This window comes from Oncorhynchus clarkii, chromosome 1 (genome assembly GCF_045791955.1).
Source record: "Oncorhynchus clarkii lewisi isolate Uvic-CL-2024 chromosome 1, UVic_Ocla_1.0, whole genome shotgun sequence".
NCBI lineage: Eukaryota > Metazoa > Chordata > Actinopteri > Salmoniformes > Salmonidae > Oncorhynchus > Oncorhynchus clarkii.
In genome coordinates, this window is record NC_092147.1 from 80,099,746 (window position 1) to 80,120,638 (window position 20,893).

The 20,893-nt window shown below is 47.8% G+C and overlaps 1 protein-coding gene across 1 annotated transcript in view; it reads right to left on the reverse strand.

Annotated features, from left to right (window-relative positions):
- The window catches only part of LOC139413086 (1-phosphatidylinositol 4,5-bisphosphate phosphodiesterase epsilon-1-like), a 40,114-nt gene that overhangs the window by 9,713 nt on the left and 9,508 nt on the right, over positions 1–20,893 (reverse strand). Inside the window, exons 3-15 of the mRNA XM_071160137.1 lie at positions 14,461–14,737; positions 13,789–14,108; positions 13,420–13,565; positions 12,944–13,199; positions 11,062–11,282; positions 10,069–10,753; positions 9,677–9,856; positions 9,322–9,548; positions 9,058–9,180; positions 6,327–6,463; positions 5,440–5,678; positions 5,288–5,349; positions 5,010–5,175 (exon numbers count right to left, since the gene is read on the reverse strand). Of these exons, the coding sequence (XP_071016238.1) occupies positions 5,010–5,175; positions 5,288–5,349; positions 5,440–5,678; positions 6,327–6,463; positions 9,058–9,180; positions 9,322–9,548; positions 9,677–9,856; positions 10,069–10,753; positions 11,062–11,282; positions 12,944–13,199; positions 13,420–13,565; positions 13,789–14,108; positions 14,461–14,737 (3,039 nt within the window). The remainder of the gene's footprint in view (positions 1–5,009; positions 5,176–5,287; positions 5,350–5,439; positions 5,679–6,326; positions 6,464–9,057; positions 9,181–9,321; positions 9,549–9,676; positions 9,857–10,068; positions 10,754–11,061; positions 11,283–12,943; positions 13,200–13,419; positions 13,566–13,788; positions 14,109–14,460; positions 14,738–20,893) is intronic.

Here is a 20,893-nt window from a genome sequence, read left to right on the forward strand (position 1 = left end):
TGGACACCTGGACACAACACCCGGACACCTGGACACGTGGACACCTGTACACAACACCTGAACACAACACCTGGACACGACACCTGGACACGACACCTGGACACGACACCTGGACACCTGGACACAACATCTGGACACCTGTACACAACACCTGGACACAACACCTGGACACAACACCTGGACACCTGCACAAAACACCTGGACACAACACCTGGACACAACACCCGGACACCTGGACACCTGGACACCTGTACACAACACCTGGACACAACACCTGGACACGACACCTGGACACCTGTACACAACACCTGGACACCAGGACACAACACCTGGACACGACACCTGGACACCTGTACACAACACCTGGACACCAGGACACAACACCTGGACACAACACCTGGACACAACACCTGGACACCTGGACACAACACCTGGACACAACACCTGGACACCAGGACACAACACCTGTACACAACACCTGGACACAACACCTGGACACAACACCTGGACACCTGTACACAACACCTGGACACCTGTACACAACATCTGGACACCAGGACACAACACCTGTACACAACACCTGGACACAACACCTGTACACAACACCTGGACACAACACCTGTACACAACACCTGTACACAACACCTGGACACAACACCTGTACACAACACCTGGACACAACACCTGGACACAACACCTGGACACCTGTACACAACACCTGGACACAACACCTGGACACCAGGACACAACACCTGGACACAACACCTGGACACAACACCTGGACACCAGGACACAACACCTGTACACAACACCTGGACACAACACCCGGACACAACACCCGGACACAACACCCGGACACCTGGACACAACATCTGGACACCAGGACACAACACCTGGACACAACACCTGGACACAACACCTGGACACAACACCTGGACACAACACCTGGACACCTGTACACAACACCTGGACACAACACCTGGACACCAGGACACAACACCTGGACACAACACCTGGACACAACACCTGGACACCAGGACACAACACCTGTACACAACACCTGGAAACAACACCTGGACACCTGTACACAACACCTGGACACCTGTACACAACATCTGGACACCAGGACACAACACCTGTACACAACACCTGGACACACACCTGGACACACACCTGTACACAACACCTGGACACAACACCTGTACACAACACCTGTACACAACACCTGGACACAACACCTGTACACAACACCTGGACACAACACCTGGACACAACACCTGGACACCTGTACACAACACCTGGACACAACACCTGGACACCAGGACACAACACCTGGACACAACACCTGGACACAACACCTGGACACCAGGACACAACACCTGTACACAACACCTGGACACAACACCCGGACACAACACCCGGACACCTGGACACAACATCTGGACACCAGGACACAACACCTGGACACAACACCTGGACACAACACCTGGACACAACACCTGGACACAACACCTGGACACCTGTACACAACACCTGGACACAACACCTGGACACCAGGACACAACACCTGGACACAACACCTGGACACAACACCTGGACACCAGGACACAACACCTGTACACAACACCTGGACACAACACCAGGACACAACACCTGGATACAACACCCGGACACCTGGACACGAAACCTGGACACCTGTACACAGCACCTGGACACAACATCTGGACACCAGGACACAACACCTGTACACAACACCTGGACACAACACCTGGACACAACATCTGGTCACCAAGACACAACACCTGGACACAACACCTGGACACAACACCTGGACACCAGGACACAGCACCTGGACACAACACCTGGACACAACACCTGGACACAACACCTGTACACAACACCTGAACACAACACCTGGACACAACACCTGGACACAACACCTGGACACAACACCTGGACACAACATCTGGACACCAGGACACAACACCTGTACACAACACCTGGACACAACACCCGGACACCTGGACACAACACCCGGACACCTGGACACAACACCTGGACACCTGGACACAACACCCGGACACCTGGACACAACACCTGGACACCTGGATACAACACCTGGACACAACACCAGGACAAAACACCTGGATACAACACCCGGACACCTGGACACGACACCTGGACACCTGTACACAACACCTGGACACGACACCTGGACACCTGTACACAACACCTGGACACAACACCTGGACACGACACCTGGACACCTGGACACAACACCCGGACACGACACCTGGACACCTGGACACAACAACTGGACACAACACCTGGACACGACACCTGGACACCTGTACACCTGTACACAACGCCTGGACACAACACCTGGACACAACACCTGGGCACAACACCTGGACACGACACCTGGACACCTGTACACAACGCCTGGACACAACACCTGGACACGACACCTGGACACGACACCTGGACACAACACCCGGACACCTGGACACAACACCTGGACACGACACCTGGACACCTGTACACAACACCTGGACACAACACCTGGACACGACACCTGGACACCTGGACACAACACCCGGACACCTGGACACAACACCCGGACACGACACCTGGACACGACACCTGGACACAACACCTGGACACAACACCTGGACACGACACCTGGACACCTGTACACAACACCTGGACACCAGGACACCTGGACACAACACCTGGACACCTGGACACAGCACCTGGACACCAGGAAACAACACCTGGACACAACACCTGGACACAACACCTGGACGCCTGTACACAACACCTGGACACAACACCTGGACACGACACCTGGACACAACACCTGGACACCTGTACACAACACCTGGACACAACACCTGGACACGACACCTGGACACGACACCTGGACACGACACCTGGACACCTGGACACAACACCTGGACACAACACCTGGACACAACACCTGGACACAACACCTGGACACCAGGACACAACACCTGTGCACAACACCTGAACACAACACCTGGACACAACACCTGGACACCTGTACACAACACCTGGACACAACACCTGGACACAACATCTGGACACCAGGACACAACACCTGTACACAACACCTGGACACAACACCTGGACACCAGGACACAACACCTGTACACAACACCTGGACACAACACCTGGACACAACACCTGTACACAACACCTGTACACAACACCTGGACACAACACCTGGACACAACACCTGGACACAACACCTGTACACAACACCTGGACACAACACCTGGACACAACACCTGGACACCTGTACACAACACCTGGACACCTGTACACAACACCTGGACACAACACCTAGACACAACACCTGGACACAACACCTGGACACCAGGACACAACACCTGTACACAACACCTGGACACAACACCTGGACACCAGGACACAACACATGTAAACAACACCTGGACACAACACCTGGACACAACACCCGGACACAACACCCGGACACCTGGACACAACATCTGGACACCAGGACACAACACCTGTACACAACACCTGGACACAACACCCGGACACCTGGACACAACACCCGGACACCTGGACACAACACCTGGACACCTGGACACAACACCTGTACACAACACCTGGACACAACAACTGTACACAACATCTGGACCCCAGGACACAACACCTGTACACAACACCTGGACACAACACCTGGACACAACACCTGTACACAACACCTGGACACAACACCTGGACACAACACCTGGACACAACACCTGTACACAACACCTGGACACAACACCTGTACACAACACCTGGACACAACACCTGGACACAACACTTGGACACAACACCTGGACACCTGTACACAACACCTGGACACAACACCTGGACACAACACCTGGACACCAGGACACAACACCTGTACACAACACCTGGACACAACACCTGGACACAATATCTGGACACCAGGACACAACACCTGTACACAACACCTGGACACAACACCTGGACACAACACCCGGACACCTGGACACAACACCCGGACACCAGGACACAACACCTGGACACCTGGACACAACACCTGGACACAACACCAGGACACAACACCTGGATACAACACCCGGACACCTGGACACGACACCTGGACACCTGTACACAACACCTGGACACAACACCTGGACACGACACCTGGACACCTGTACACAACACCTGGACACAACACCTGGACACGACACCTGGACACCTGGACACAACACCCGGACACCTGTACACAACGCCTGGACACAACACCTGGACACGACACCTGGACACAACACCTGGACACGACACCTGGACACCTGGACACAACACCTGGACACGACACCTGGACACCTGTACACAACACCTGGACACAACACTTGGACACGACACCTGGACCCTGGACACAACACCCGGACACCTGGACACAACACCTGGACACGACACCTGGACACGACACCTGGACACCTGGACACAACACCGGGACACGACACCTGGACACCTGGACACCTGTACACAACACCTGGACACCTGGACACAACACCTGGACACGACACCTGGACACGACACCTGGACACCTGGACACAACACCTGGACACGACACCTGGACACGACACCTGGACACGACACCTGGACACGACACCTGGACACAACACCGGGACACAACACCTGGACACAATAACTGGACACCTCTATGGCTTGGATCAGAAGGACACAACATCTAGACACCTCTATGGCTTGGATCAGAAGTTTTGGATCTCTTGATGTAATTGGCTAAGGTGTTGGACTAACAGGCGCAAGGACCCGGGTTCAAATCCTGGTAGGGTTTCCCCCCAAATTCATAACAATAAAGGCTTTTCAATGATAGTTTATCACCACAAAAGCTTTATTGCTGTACACTCAATGGGTTTGAGTAAATATCACATGGAGTGTTATCCCCGTCATGGTAATACCAGTGTTCTGATTGTCACCTGGCTGTACAGCTCCACAGACGACTCTCCCTTGAGTTGGTGGGAGGTCAGGTAGGTGTTGTGTGATGTAGCGATGTAGTAGTAAGACAGAGGGTAATGGAGCTCTTCAACATTCAGCGGAGACTCTTCCAGTTTGGAAGCAGAGTTGTCCTTGTCCATCAGATACCTAATAGCAGGGGAAAACCAGTCTGGGTCATTCCTTTTTGGCTCAGTTGGTAACAGCAGGGTCATGGGTTCAATTCCCGCAGGGATCACAAATACATACAAACAATACTGACCGGGCAAATCCCTCAAAGGACATCCAGCCAATCTGATGCAAAGTGGTAGATGGTTCAAATGTCTAGAACACACAACACATTCATTCAGTGGAAGATTGTTTTCCAAAGGACAAACGCACGCACACACACCGACACACTTCATCGTCACACACCTGGATGATTCTTAGGACTTCATCATGTGAGTGGTTCTCTCCCTGACAGTTGACCAGGAAGTCGTTGAGGTGCATGATGGTCATGCCCAGAGCTCCCAGCGAGGCACTCTCCACGCCAGTACCATTGGTCACGATGCTGGCTGCAGCTATGGCGTCTGAAATATGCTTCTGATTGTCTGACATGTGTCTCATGATCCAGATGGAAAGACCAAAGTCCAGGCCATTACGTGTCAGAAGGTCTATGATGGTGGGGAAACACAAATAAAGACTTTTACACTTGACTTCAAAGCAAATATGAATAGCTGAGTTTATTTACATACACAGCCCTGATTGGCTGATAGGATGGTCTAGAGCTCACCCCCTTACCCAGACGAATGGTCATTGGTCTATTATAATCAGATCAAATTGTGATGTCATGATCTGGGCCAAAAATGTCATGATCTGGGCCAAAAACTTCCACCTCAGTGTGGAAATAAATAAAACAATAAGAATATCATGTTTTTAACTCCACTGCCCCTTTAAGGGCTTTTCACACTGCACAGGCCGTCTTAGCCTAGGGCTCAGAGATCCCTTTAAATCTGTAGTTTGAAGACTGTTATTCCTAGACTTGTACCAGATCTGTTTGTGCTTCTCTCACCAACTCCAGCAGTCCTTGACATGCCAATAATGGCCATACAGCACATACAGATCTGGGACCAGGCTTCATTACTCCTAAATCATCTAAATGGAATTGACCCCAACTGGGCAGGTAACTCACCCAAGAAACTCACCCAGGAAACTCACCCCGGTAACGCACCCTGGTAATGCGCCCTGGTAACTCACATAGGAAACTCACCCAGGAGACTTACCCAGGAAACTCACCCAGGAAACTCACCCAGGAAACTCACCCAGATCTGGCTGTATTCCTGTGACTCTGTCGTCGATGCGGAAGTGAGTGTAGAGAGGAGCAGGCTCAGAGGCAGACTGACCACAGGACACAGCATGGGCATCAAACAAATTCTTCAGGTCCTTACGACTCCGGATACTACACACCAACATGGAAACAAAAAGTTGGAGGCCCCAATTCACCCAATTGTAGATAATGTGAACTTCCTAGGACAGCTGGTGCAAATCAAACACACTACTGAAAGCCCTATCTGGAAATCCACAATCTGCCATTGATTAAATAGTGGCAATTTTGTACAATGGGAAAACACTTAGAAAAACACTGGGAAAATAATAAGGAATCTCACTGCTGTAACAGCTAATAATGTATTACACAATAATACTATATACAGTGCATTCTGAAAATATTCAGACCCCTTCCCTTTTTCCACATTTTGTTACGTTACAGCCTTGTCCTAAAATGGATTAAACACAAACAATTCCTCATCAATCTACACACAATACCCCGTAATAATAAAGCATAAACAGGTTCATAAACTTTGCAAATAAAAAAAAAGAAATAAACATAAATAGCTTATTTACATAAGTATTCTGACCCTTTGCTATGAGACTCGAAATTGAGCTCAGGTGCACCCTGTTTCCATTGATAATCCTTGACATGTTTCTACAACTTGATTGTAGTCCACCTGTGGTAAATTCCATTGATTGGACATGATTTGGAAAGGCACACACCTGTCTATGTAAGGTCCCACAGTTGACAGTGCATGTCAGAGAAGAAAACAAGCCATGAAGTCTGCAGTATTGAAGGTCCCCAAGAACACAGTGGTCGCCATCATTCTTAAATGCAAGAAGTTTGGACCCACTAAGACTCCTCCTAGAGCTGGCCGCCCGGCCAAACTGAGTTATCAGGGGAAAAGGGCCTTGGTCAGGGAGGTGACCAAGAACCTGATGGTCACTCTGACAGAGCTCCACAGTTCCTCTGTGGAGATGGGAGAACCTTCCAGAAGAACAACCATCTCTGCAGCACACTACCAATCAGGCCTTTATGGTAGAGTGGCCAGACGGAAGCTACTCCTCAGTAAAAGGACATGACAGTCCGCTTGGAGTTCGCCAAAAGGCACCTAAAGGACTCTCATACCATAAGAAACAAGATTCTCTGGTCTGATGAAACCAAGATTGAACTCTTTGGTCTGGAGGAAACCTGGCACCATCCCTACGGTGAAGCATGGTGGTGTCAGCATCATGCTGTGGGGATATTTTTCAGCTGCAGTACTTCAGACTTGGGTGAAGGTTCACCTTCTAACAGCACAACAACTCTAAGCACACAGCCAAGACAATGCAGTTGTTTCGTGACAAGTCTCTGAATGTCCTTGAGTGGCTCAGCCAGAGCCCGGACTTGAACCCAATCGAACATCTCTGGAGAAACCTGAAAATAGCTGTGCAGTGACACTCCCCATCCAACCTGACAGAGCTTGAGAGGATCTGCAGAGAAGAATGGGAGAAACTCCCCAATACAGATGTGCCAAGCTTGTAGCATCATAACCAAGAAGACTTGAGGTTGTAATCACTGCCAAAGGTACTTCAACCAAGTACTGTATAAAGGGTCTGAATACTTAAGGAAATGTGATATAATTATAATTTTTTCCTCTGCCTTATCTCAGCTCACTGTTCACCATAGCAACACCCACCTGTAGCACGCGCTCCAGCAGGTACATTTCACTGGTCATCCCCAAAGCCAACACCTCCTGTGGCCGCCTTTCCTTCCAGTTCTCTGTTGCCAATGACTGGAACGAATTGCAAAAATCACTGAAGTTGGAGACTTATATCTCCCTCACTAACTTTAAGCGTCAGCTGTCAGATCAGTCTACCGATCGCTGCAGCTGTACACAGCCCATCTGTAAATAGCCCATCCAACCAACCAACTACCTACCTCATCCCCATATGTTTTTTTTTCTCTGCTCTTTTGCCCACCAGTATTTCTACCTGCACATCCTCATGTGCACATATACAGTGCCTTGCGAAAGTATTCGGCCCCCTTGAACTTTGCGACCTTTTGCCACATTTCAGGCTTCAAACATAAAGATATAAAACTGTATTTTTTTGTGAAGAATCAACAACAAGTGGGACACAATCATGAAGTGGAACGACATTTATTGGATATTTCAAACTTTTTTAACAAATCAAAAACTGAAAAATTGGGCGTGCAAAATTATTCAGCCCCCTTAAGTTAATACTTTGTAGCGCCACCTTTTGCTGCGATTACAGCTGTAAGTCGCTTGGGGTATGTCTCTATCAGTTTTGCACATCGAGAGACTGACATTTTTTCCCATTCCTCCTTGCAAAACAGCTCGAGCTCAGTGAGGTTGGATGGAGAGCATTTGTATACAGATTTTTCTATTGTGTTATTGACTGTACGATTGTTTATCCCATGTGTAACTCTGTGTGGTTTTTGCCGGACTGCTTTGCTTTATCTTGGCCAGGTTGCTTGTTCTCAACTGGCCTACCTGGTTAAATAAAGGTGAAATAAATAAAAATGTGCAAACATTTCTAAAAATCTGTTTTTGACTTGTCATGATGGGGTATTGTGTGTAGATTGATGAGTGGGGGGGGGGGGGACAATTGTATACATTTTAGAATAAGACTGTAACGTAACAAAATGTGGAAAAAGTCAATGGGTCTGAATACTTTCCGAAAGCCCTGTAGATAGATAAATGTTGAGTTAGAGGAGATTACCTGAAGGACTTGAAGAGCTCAACAAACTCAGTAAAGCTCATGGTGCCATCTGATACCATGAGGTTCTGGAAGCTCTTTGATTGGCTCTTACCCCGGCTAGATAGTGTCTGACTTGACATATTACTGAAGCGAGTAGCCAAAGAAAATACACAAGATATGTTATGTGTACTGAATTCCAGCATAAACATCAGCACAACAAATTAAACATGAACATATGCACGCAAACGCACACAGAAGAATATACCACAGTTTATAGCATCTTACCCAGTTTGAGCTTTGTGATTGGAAGCTGAGGAAGAGATGGAGGAGGACGAGGTGCTAATGGCCATGGAAGAGGAGGAGAGAGGCTCAGGGAAACCATAGGAGCTGCTGTCTTCCTGGTCTTGGTCCATGTTGTCTGTCAGGTCTGGTGCATTCCGCCCTAGGATATCCCAACCACTCGTCACCTTCTGTGACACCATCTCATCGTCTGTGGCATCCCCACTGTCCCCCTGTCACCACACACACACACACCAAATGTAGCTATTTTATTGAAACTGACTCAACATGTTCCTCCAACCCAGCTCAAGGCATTTGTGCAGGAGTTGAATCAATCGCTACTGCAAATATGGCTCCTTACCCTGGTCCCAACCTTCTTTTTCTTTTTATTGGAGTTAACCGTCTTCTGATTGGTCACAGTGAGATGGTTGTTCTTCAGAGCTCCAGACTTCTCCATGCTACCAGCACCCACACTCCATCTCCTGCCCCCAAACAGCTCGATGGCCTGGGCTAGAGTTGGACCCTCGTACCTGCCATCCTCCTGGAAGAGAGATGAACATTTTCTTGGTACAAAATGGTAAATTACTCACATCTCCTCCCTCAGAGTTGTGGTGCTCGTGTCCAGAGCTCAGACTCGAGTCACAATTTTCATGACTGGTGACACCATTCACACTCTACCAGTAGGGACTGGAACACTTGACTCGGACCCGAGGTTTAGTAACTTGACTCCATCATTGCAATGCAGTCCCTCACCTGATAGAGGTTGACGTACTTCCTCCGGAGCCACTGCAACCTTTGGTCAGGGAACCTCCTCATCCTCCTGTGAACAGCTAACAGGGACTCCAGCCCAGCGTACACCATCCTAGCTGTGTTTCTCGGGGCCACAAAGTGTAATAACCTGTTGTCTGTTGTATGGAGCCCATAGAGCAGAGTCACCCCACACTCCTCCAGGCTCAGTCCAAATGAGAGCTTGTTCTGCAGGCATACCGCCTGAATGTCAGCCCCAGGATGGCCCATGAAGACAGCTTTCGCCACGGAGAGATCCAGGAATCCATCCGCCAGGCTGTTCAGTATTAGCTTCCCATAGTACCCTGACCCAGTGGGGCTCCGGAGCATTGAGGAGTCAGGGCCGGGGCTAGAACCAGGGAGGCCCTCACTCTGGAGCTTGGCCCAGGTGAGGATACAATTGTCGGGCTGGAGTCGGAGCAGGCAGCGAGCGGTGAGGTGGGAGTCCTGGTCATAGTGGATCACAGTAGCGCCATGCTGGAGGAAGTGGTGTACGTGGGGGTGGAGGGAGAGGACGTACCAGGGCATGAGCTCTGTACTGTGGGCAAAGGCCTTCTGAGTCCTCTCACCCATACCCTGGAAGTCTGGGTCTTTGCCCTGTGATAGGTCAGATAGGTCACCCGCAGACTCGGAGAGAACGCCCACGGTGAACCTGACCAGAGAAGAGTGTTTTCAGGAGAGGAAAATTACCAAAAGAAGCTTTAAAAGGATGCAGATATTTGTATCTATAATAAGACACTAACACAAATATTTCTAAAGAAGCAAAATAAATGATAATGCATTGATAATGCATATTAAGAAAAATACGATGTAATATTGAAACGGGGAGCCAACTAGCAGGTGTTGTGGTATCAGTGTTTTCAGATTTTATTGACACTTTCTAGCACATTCAGAGCCAAAATCCAGCACAAACCACTAAAAAGTAGCCGAAAGTTAGGTGGGCCTACTGTGGACACCTACTGGTTGTGGTTGCCATCCTTGAAGGAGTTTTTACGTGAGCCAGTGATGCTCCCGTCACCAGACCCTCCAGACTCCTCCCAATCCTCAGACTCCATACTGCGGTTGCAGCTACGGATGGTCTGGAGGATGTTGTTGATGGTTGCTTCCTTCTCTGCTTGATTGAGCCCATCTGGCCCCGCCCGTTGCAGGAAGTTGTCCTGTCCGTTGTAGTCAGAGACAAACTATGCAGTAGCGGTGCGTTGGTAAAATCACCGGGGAAGCCAAGCCAGAAAAAAAAGCCATATTACAACCGATGAGTTAGTGATAATTGCGTTGTTTGCTCTATAACCTGTTAGTTCATATGTCTTGACACCGTGAAGAAGACACAGTGGCAGAATAAATCCAACCACACCAAAACCGGAGAGCAACATCTGCATCGGGGATCTGAGCAGATTATATATTTGATACCATTCCACTGATACCACTCCAGCCATTACCAGGAGCCCGTTCTCCCCAATTAAGGTGCCACTAACCTCTGTTGAGCTACATGTTGAACTTTCCTCCTCTCAGGCCAAGGTCACAATGTATGAATTTATGGGTGGATCAGAATCGCCTTCATAATCATTGGCCATTGCGAAGAATTAAGTAAAACCACAAGTCCAAATCCCTACCTCCATCTATGACTAATTTAGCAAATCGCTAGCTAGCCACCGGAGGACAACAACACAACAATTTAATTTTTTTCTGTCAATGACGTTTGGCTTTTGATGTGATGTGATTGGTGTGAAGCCAAATTCAAACTGTCTTCCCTTGACAATTTTTTTGCGCCAGAACCATTCACACCTCACTCAGTTTAGCTCAATGCTGATTGGTTATTATTTATTTATTTTTAATTATGAAGGGAGGCCAAATGCTTGCTTCCCTTGCATTCAATGCTACGGGCGGCAACAATGTTATAGTCTTTTAGACCAGACAGCATCAGATAGATTGGCTACACATACAGAGACAGACGGGCTCTGTTTTGCTCGCTCGGATGCTTTCTCCAGTGAGATACATTCAGCCCCTTGCGAATTGAAGGAAATTGAAGGAAATATATGATTTTGTATGTTTATTTCTTTGTACATTTTTTGGGAATGAATACACACCATTGAAACTATGGAAAGAAGGCATGGTGGTGTTTAAGATGGGTGTCACATCCTGACCTTAGTTCCTTTTTTATGTCTCTATTTTAGTTTGGTCAGGGCGTGAGTTGGGGTGGGCATTCTATGTTTGTTCTGTGTGTTTGGCATGGTATGGTTTCCAATCAGAGGCAGCCGTCAATCATTGTCTCTGATTGAGAACCATACTTAGGTAGCCTGTTCCCACCTGGGGTTTGTGGGTAGTTGTTTTCTGTGTCTGTGTTTTCACCATACAGAACTGTTTCCATTTTTATTTCTTTCCTGCACTTTGTTATTTTGTATTTTCTCGTTCTGATTTAATAAAGTTAACATGGACACGTACCACGCTGCATTTTGGTCCGATCCTTCCTACTCATCATCAGACGAAGAAGAAGTTCGTTACAATGGGAAAGGTTACTAAAGTATATTTATAATGAGTAGTGTTGTGTGGAGATTCACTTCTGGCCTGAATGGATGGTCACAAAAAGGTCAAATGCACTTGATACTTGGATAGAACACATTTACATATTATGTAAATTAATATAAAAAAAGGAATAGGAAACAACTGTAGGAAACAGATTCAGTGATGTCAAAACTTAGTAAATGTGGCCCTAATTTCTAAGTATAAGGCCAAGATTCCTCTAGCCTGATTCTAGATCTGTGTGTATGGTCTTGCCAACTCCTATGGTCATTGTCACTCCCCCCAAACAGATATGGGTTCAGACAAAAAATGCATAATTCCTCACCTCCACAGAGTCCTGTGAGCTGAGGCGTGGTCTGAGGTTGATCAGGCTAGCTGCTCCATCCAGGGCCTCCCCTAGCTCTCTCAGAAAGACCCCAGAGAAGGGCACCACCCTGCAGCCCGGGGTGTGGAGAGCACGCGAGACCACCTTCCTGTACTCTGCAGACGTCCCGTGGTGCGCCATGGCATCCTTCAGGGCACACATGGTCTCGATGTTCGACTGCTCCATGAACTGCCACATCTTTAGCACCTTGCGAGACCTGAAGGGTAGGATGGAGAGATGCTGCTGAGTGAGAATGGAAGGGCCAAAAGTGGACAGTTGAGGAGGCGAAGTTGGAGATGAAGACAGAATGAGGGTGAAAGAAAAATTGTGTAATGTTTATTTACTAAGCAGGAAATGATAGTGGAGCAGATGGATCCGAAACATATTTGCACAAATATAAAATCAAATAATCAAATGTTCCCTAGCCCTGCTTCTACCTGAGTCCAGCCAGGAACTCCATGACAGTGTTGTAGTTTCCCATGTTCCAACAGCACCTGGCCACGTGGACCAGACATGAGAACACCTCTCTCTTCTCCTCCATAGAACCTGCTGTCAGAATCATCCAGGTCACCCAGGAGCTCACCTGGAAACAGGAAAATACAGTAACTGTAAGTGTGACTAACTGGGTTTGAATCCAGAGTCACCTTTCTGCAACAAGGCTGTGTTAGCCCACTGAGCTCAAGCCAAGTTAATAGCTCTGGGAACCAACACTAGTCTTCAGGTCTCAGGCACAGTTACTCAACATATAGGTAGAAAATGTATTCCCCATGCTGAGACACATTGCAGGTTAGTTAGGTCTCTCTCACCTCATTGAACCTTGTGACCAGGTCCTTTACTGCGTTGTGGGGCCGACTGCAGCCAGCCATAAGATGGGGTTGTACAGGTTGGTGTGTCTGCCCCTGGGGCTGTGGCTGGCCAGAGCCCCCCAGGTCGAGGGTGAGGAAGCAGAGGTAGTCCTGGGGTAGGATCCGGCTGTAGAGCTGCAGCTCCTGATCCATGAGAATGTAGGCCATCTCCTCCGGGAAACTGACCAGGGGTTGGAGGTCAGACAGCTCCTTGTTGACCTCCGTCAGTGGAGCCACCGGCACCACGCTGGATCCCACCATGGGGGAGTGCAGTTGACGCTCTGAGAGGGAGGGAGGAATAGGGAGAGGGAGGGTGAGGGGTGAAGGAGGAGGGAGGAAGGATGGGAGGGTGAGTCAAGAGGGAGTTAAGAAAGGAGTCAAATACTGTAGATTGTTTCTGGACTCCTATATTGACTCTACTGGTAGACACTTCATGTAGAACTGAATCGATCAGATAACTGTAAGCAATATGGTTATAGCCATAGAATTAGGAAATAGAATACTAATAGTAATTTGATAGGATCTCTATAGTAACAGCTGTATCCTACTCTCTGATAAGACAGGTAGTCTCAGTTTACTTCATTCAATACTTCATCAACTTGAATTTCATAAGATTCATATTGGTTATGGGACCTTTCAGGACAGCCCAGCCCAAGGGACTTGTGGTGATACAGGGAGGAGAGAAGTCATTGACGCCCGTGTTGCCGATGGACAGAACCACTTCCAGAAGGGTCCCTGAGATGTAGGCAGAAATGTCAGTCCTCTGTAGGGTTGCTCGGTAGCTACACGCCCCTCCTCCTTCCGGCCATGGCAATGTGGCCCTCTTCTCTGCAGACAGCAGCTTCCTGGAAGACAGGAGTAGAGCTCCTGAACTGGCCACCCTTACATCAGAACTCAGGGTATGGCATGCCTGGGAAGACATAGGAAGATACAGGGTCGCGTTCAGCAAGGCACACTGTAGCAAACCAAAACAATAATCTGTGTTCTCATTGGATAAGTTCAGGTGGAAGTCACGAAGTTATAAAACCTTTTCTCCCTACTGAACACGACCCAGGCATCTCATCACCAAAACACACCACAGGAGGCTAGTGAGGGGAGGACGGCTCATAATAATGTCTGAAATGGAGTGAATGCAGTGGTATCAAAGATGGAAACCATGTGTTTGATACCATTCCATCCATTCCGTTCCAATCATTACTATGAACCCGTCCTCCCCAATTAAGGTGCCACCAGCCTCCTTGAGAATTACAAACGTACAAGACACACAGTAGCCTTTCTCATAAAAGGTGCTATTATAACGCGGTCTCTCACTTTGTGTGTGTGTGTGTGTGTGTGTGTGTCATGTATAGAATCAGGTATAGCCATAAAACTATCTGAAGTGTCTGTGTGCCTCTGAGAGTCAACTTGGCAGTTATTCTGAGTCTAAAATCAATATATTGGAGTTTGCCTAATGAATTTGTTTGGGCATTAAATCAGTGCTGTGAACATGAGGGTTCTGATAAAACAAAGATCTTCGGGCTGATCTGTGTATTTGACTCTCACATTGTAGCATTATGGCATGTTAGTTGTTGGTAAACCCTCTGAACCTGGGAAGATGGTATTTTTTATGTTTCAAATATTCTTTATTGAACACACACAGAATGGTGTATAGGTATAAAAGACAGGTATACAATTCTTATCTAAACATGAAAGAGCAGACAGGAACAACAAGACCCAGAGTTCTGGGTACAAAACAAATAATACAAAACAAGACATACAGAACAAGGACATGTAGAAAGAAAGAGGGAAGATGTCCCCCCCTCCCCCCAACTGCTTGGGTGGCAGGACCAGCACATGCTGCCCAAAGGTAGATTCAAATATTACAATTGAGAGTGCGTTAATAAGTACAAATTCACAGCGCCGACTCGTCCAAGTAGGAGAGGAAAGGCTGCCAGATTTGATCAAATGTTGATAATATATTCTTCAGAATATATCTAATTCTTTCTGTGCACAGTGTACAGTGTTTGCCAATTCGCTGAGCCATAATTTGGTAGAGGGCGCTTCCCTCCTTTTCCAAAACAGAAGATGGTATTTTTTTAATGATGTTTCCTGTTTTATAAAGATCTGAACTTTGGGATCTTCTGTCTGTAAATCTCTTGCTTATAAGGATGTTCTCAGCTATCCAGGATTAAGGTTTGGAGCCCGTGAAAGGGCGCCTGTGGTGCAACACATTCCCCACCAACACCCCTCCCCAGGACATTCAGCCCCCACCCACCACCACCCCTCCCTAGGACCACCACACTACCCCAGGACATTCAGCCCCCACCCACCACCACCCCTCCCTAGGACCACCACACTACCCCAGGACATTCAACCCCCACCTACCACCACCCCTCCCTAGGACCACCACCCCTCCCTAGGACCACCACACTACCCCAGGACATTCAGCCCCCACCCACCACCACCCCTCCCTAGGACCACCACACTACCCCAGGACATTCAGCCCCCACCCACCACCACCCCTCCCTAGGACCACCACCCCTGCCTAGGACCACCACACTACCCCAGGAGAGAGAGAGGAGACAGGGAAGTGGATCCAGCTGGCAGAACCTAACAGACAATATGCTTTAGCTAAACCATATATTCCCTGGAGTCTAATATTCTGAAATGATATTCACATCATCCTCACCGGACTTTAACCTCCTTTGGTTCCTTTAAAGGGTATGGAACTCATAGTCATAAATTAATTTATTCTCCCGAACACATAGATGAACGCACCAATGGACGGACGCACGCATGCACACCACACACACACATATGTTCATTCTTTTAGAAAGTCTTCCATACTACATACTTCCATACGATATGTGCGGATAGGGTAGCCTAGTGGTTAGAGCATTTGGACTAGTAACCGGAAGGTTGCAAGTTCAAACCCCCGAGCTGACAAGGTACGAATCTGTCGTTCTGCCCCTGAACAGGCAGTTAACCCACTGTTCCTAGGCCGTCATTGTAAATAAGAATTTGTTCTTAACTGACTTGCCTAGTAAAATAAAGGTAAAAAAAAAAATATCAGAACCAGCATGGTGTCTTCTTCCTTACAGACATGACATTACATTACATTCTGTCTGGTTGAGCTTGAGGTGGTGGGGAGACATCCAAGCTGAGATATCTGCCAGGCACGCAGAGATATTGAGAAAGTAGTTTAGTGTCCTCCACAAAGCACTGATAGGAGACCATGTGAGGATGTGACTGAGCTGAGTGACGTGGTGTATAGAGAGAAGAGAAGAATGCTCAAGTGTTTTGGAAAGAAAATAAGAAGGTATACTGGTATGTAGTTTTGGTTTCTTGAGGAAGGGAGTGACTCCGCCATTTTGAAATCAGAGGGGACGCAGCCAGTGGTCAGGGATGATGATGAGAAAAGTAAGGAATGGGAGAAGGTCTCTAGAGATGGTTTGGAGAAGAGAGGAGGGGATGGAGTTGAGCAGGCAGGTTGATGGGCGAACGGACCTCACTAGTTGCAGGATTTCATCTGGAGAGAAAGGGGAGAAAGAGGTCAAGACAGAGTAGTCCTGTGTGACTGGGACCAGTGGACCCAATAGGCCGAGTGAATGAGGAGCAGATGTCGTCAATCTTTTCAAAGTTCTTGACAAAGTCGTCCACAGAGGGAGGGGGGAGGGATTAAGGAGGGAGGAGCAAGTGGAAAAGCGTTTCCTAGGGTTAGAGGCAGAAGCTTGACATTTAGAGTGATAGAAAGTGGCTTTAGCAGTGGATTCAGAGGAATAGAAGATAGAGAGGAGGGAGTGAAAGAAGTTTCGTTTTCCTCCATTTTCACTCAGCTGCCCGCATCCCTGTTCTGTAAGCTCGCAATGAGTCACTCAGCCACGGACCAGGAGGGGAGGGCCGAGCCGGCCGGGAGGAAAGGGGACAGTGCGAGTCATAGGATGAGACTAGGGTTGAAGAGGCAGAACCAGGAGACAGAAGGATTTAACAGAAGGGAGAGATTATAGGATAGAAGAGGAGTGAGTAGGCCTCCCGGGTGGCGCAGTGGTTAAGGGCGCTGTACTGCAGCGCCAGCTGTGCCATCAGAGTCCTGGGTACGCGCCCAGGCTCTGTCGTAACCGGCCGCGACCGGGAGGTCCGTGGGGCGACGCACAATTGGCCTAGCGTCGCCCGGGTTAGGGAGGGCTTGGTCGGTAGGGGTGTCCTTGTCTCATCGCGCACCAGCGACTCCTGTGGCGGGCTGGGCGCAGTGTACGCTAGCCAAGGTGGCCAGGTGCACGGTGTTTCCTCCGGCGCATTGGTGCGGCTGGCTTCCGGGTTGGATGTGCGCTGTGTTAAAGAAGCAGCGGCTTGGTTGGTTGTGTATCGGAGGACGCATGACTTTCAACCTTCGTCTCTCCCGAGCCCGTACGGGAGTTGTAGCGATGAGACAAGATAGTAGCTACTACAACAATTGGATACTACGAAATTGGGGAGAAAAAGGGGTAAAATTCAAAAAAATAAAAAAAATAAAAATAAAATTAAAAAAAAGAAGAGGAGTGAGTAGTGGGAGAGAGAGAGTGAAGATTGCGACGGCACATGACCATCTGGATAGGGGCTGAGTGGCTAGGTTTGGAGGAGAGGGAGACAGAAAAGGAAACAAAGTAGTGATCAGAGACCTGGAGGGGGGTTGCAGTGAGATTAGTAGGAGAACAGAGACCTGGAGGGGGGTTGCATTGAGATTAGTAGGAGAACAGAGACCTGGAGGGGGGTTGCAGTGATATTAGTAGGCGTACAGCCTCTAGTAAAGACGAGGTCAAGAGTGTTGCCTGCCTTGTGAGTTGGAGGGGACTGGGAAGGGTGAGGTCAAGAGTATTACCTGCCTTGTGAGTTGGAGGGGATTGGGAAGGGTGAGGTCAAGAGTATTGCCTGTCTTGTGAGTTGGAGGGGATTGGGAAGGGTGAGGTCAAGAGTATTGCCTGCCTTGTGAGTTGGAGGGGACTGGGAAGGGTGAGGTCAAGAGTATTGCCTGCCTTGTGAGTTGGAGGGGATTGGGAAGGGTGAGGTCAAGAGTATTGCCTGTCTTGTGAGTTGGAGGGGATTGGGAAGGGTGAAGTCAAAAGAGGCAAGGAGGGGAAAGAAAGTTGGAAAGAAATGAAACGAAAGCAGACGTCCGGAGTACAAAGAGTTGTGAGCTATTGTCCGGAAATGAATTTATCAAGGTGTCAAGCTCATTAAGGAACTCTCTAAGAGCAAGTGGTGGGCGATAGATGACATCAATGTTAAGCTTGAGCGGACGAGTGACAGTGACAGCATGGAATTCAAATGAGGAGATGGACACGTGAGTGAGGGAGGAAATGTGAGGGAGAAAAAAAAAATATCCACTTAGGAGAAATGAGTGGCCCTGTGCCACCACCGCGACGACTAGATGCTCTCGGACTAAGAGAGAAAACATAGTCAGATGAAGAGAGAGCAGCTGGAGTAGAAGTATTCTCTGGGGGGATCCATGTCCATGTCAGAGCCAAAAAGTCAAGGGTCTGAAGCGCAGCAGAGGATGAGATGAACTTGACGTTCTTGACCGCAAATCGGCAGTTCCAAATGCTGCCAGAGACCTGGTTTTTGCGTGCAGGGTATACTAAATTAGAAGGGTTGCAAACGAGAGGTGGGGAGAGTCTGTAAAGCCTACAGGGAAAGGTGCGAACAGGTATAGAAAACACACACAGTTGCCAAACCTACAATAGAGCAAAACGAGATCATCAGAAAATAACTAGGTAAGATACAATCTGTGCCCTTGAGACGTGGCCACATTGGTAAGAGCCAAAACCCTGGGTTGTATTCATTAGGGAACAAATGGAAGAAAATGGACTGAAACGGGGAGGGACTATACTTGGAATTGTCCAATAAGAGCAGCGTGTTTTTGTTTTCTATTTCAAAATGTTTTCCCTTAATGAATCTGACCAGCATGCACTGCGCTGGACCAGAGGCTTCCACAGATGTTAAGAGAATGGCCTTCAATGGACCTCATTTGTCAGATTATTGTATCGTCAAATCTGGTCATTTCACTCAAAGCTCAGGATTTTGGTAGATTTGAAGATGATCATAGGGTGCAACGCAATTGTCTATAGTGGTAGTGTCCTCCACTCATCTACACTCCATTCTGTACTGATCATAGGGAAGGTGAGAGCGATATCTTCTTAGTATTTGCATACACCAGTCGGACTGGTCCAGTCCATTTCTTTTACATCAGAGAAGATGACTGTAGGAGATGAGGAGAGGAAGCCTTGGTTATTTAGTGTTGTTGTTATATGTGGTTTTGTACATTTGTAAAGTTTCAATATAAGAACATATCTAGTAAGTTCTAGGCTTACTTCCCATTCAGCTTGTTGCTAGTATTGTACAATCAGGGTTGGGGAGTAACGGATTACATGTAAGGGATTACAAAAAAACGGTAACTGTAATCCGTTACCAACAAAAATATTGTAATCAGATTACAGATACTTTCGAAAAACCAGACGACTACTTTTAAATTCAGAAGGATGTTAGCAAAAAAATCTATCTTTGACACTTCTCTGTTTTCTCAATGACATTCAAATCAGAATTGAAAAAAGGCACAAATGTAGGTTTGTTCCACCAGAAGTGTATTTCTGATCAATTTGATGTTATTTTAATGGACAACAAAAAATGTGCTTTTCTTTCAAAAACAAGGACAAGTCACCCCAAACTTTTGAATGGTAGTGTATATATATATCCATTGATTGTTGAATATAATTTCTAAATCCTTCATGAGCTTAGTTCAACTGTCGTACTCCATGACAACCCCAAATATAAGCTTGATTTATTCCAATGTTTGTAAACATTGTAAATATAAACAAACACTGTATAACCTCATAACATGGTTAAAACAATCATTTTATATCATGGATGGTCAGTCCTTGCTTCCATAGCTCTGTCTATTCATCTGAGAGTGGTTACATTTCTCCAGGCCCATCCCTCAACTTTTCACCAAAACAGAGGCTGGGCATCCATTTTGTTATTGTTTCATCTGTGGATTTGCACTTTAAACAGCTGCATATTATCAAGATAAAGTGTCACCAACAAAAAGGTAAAC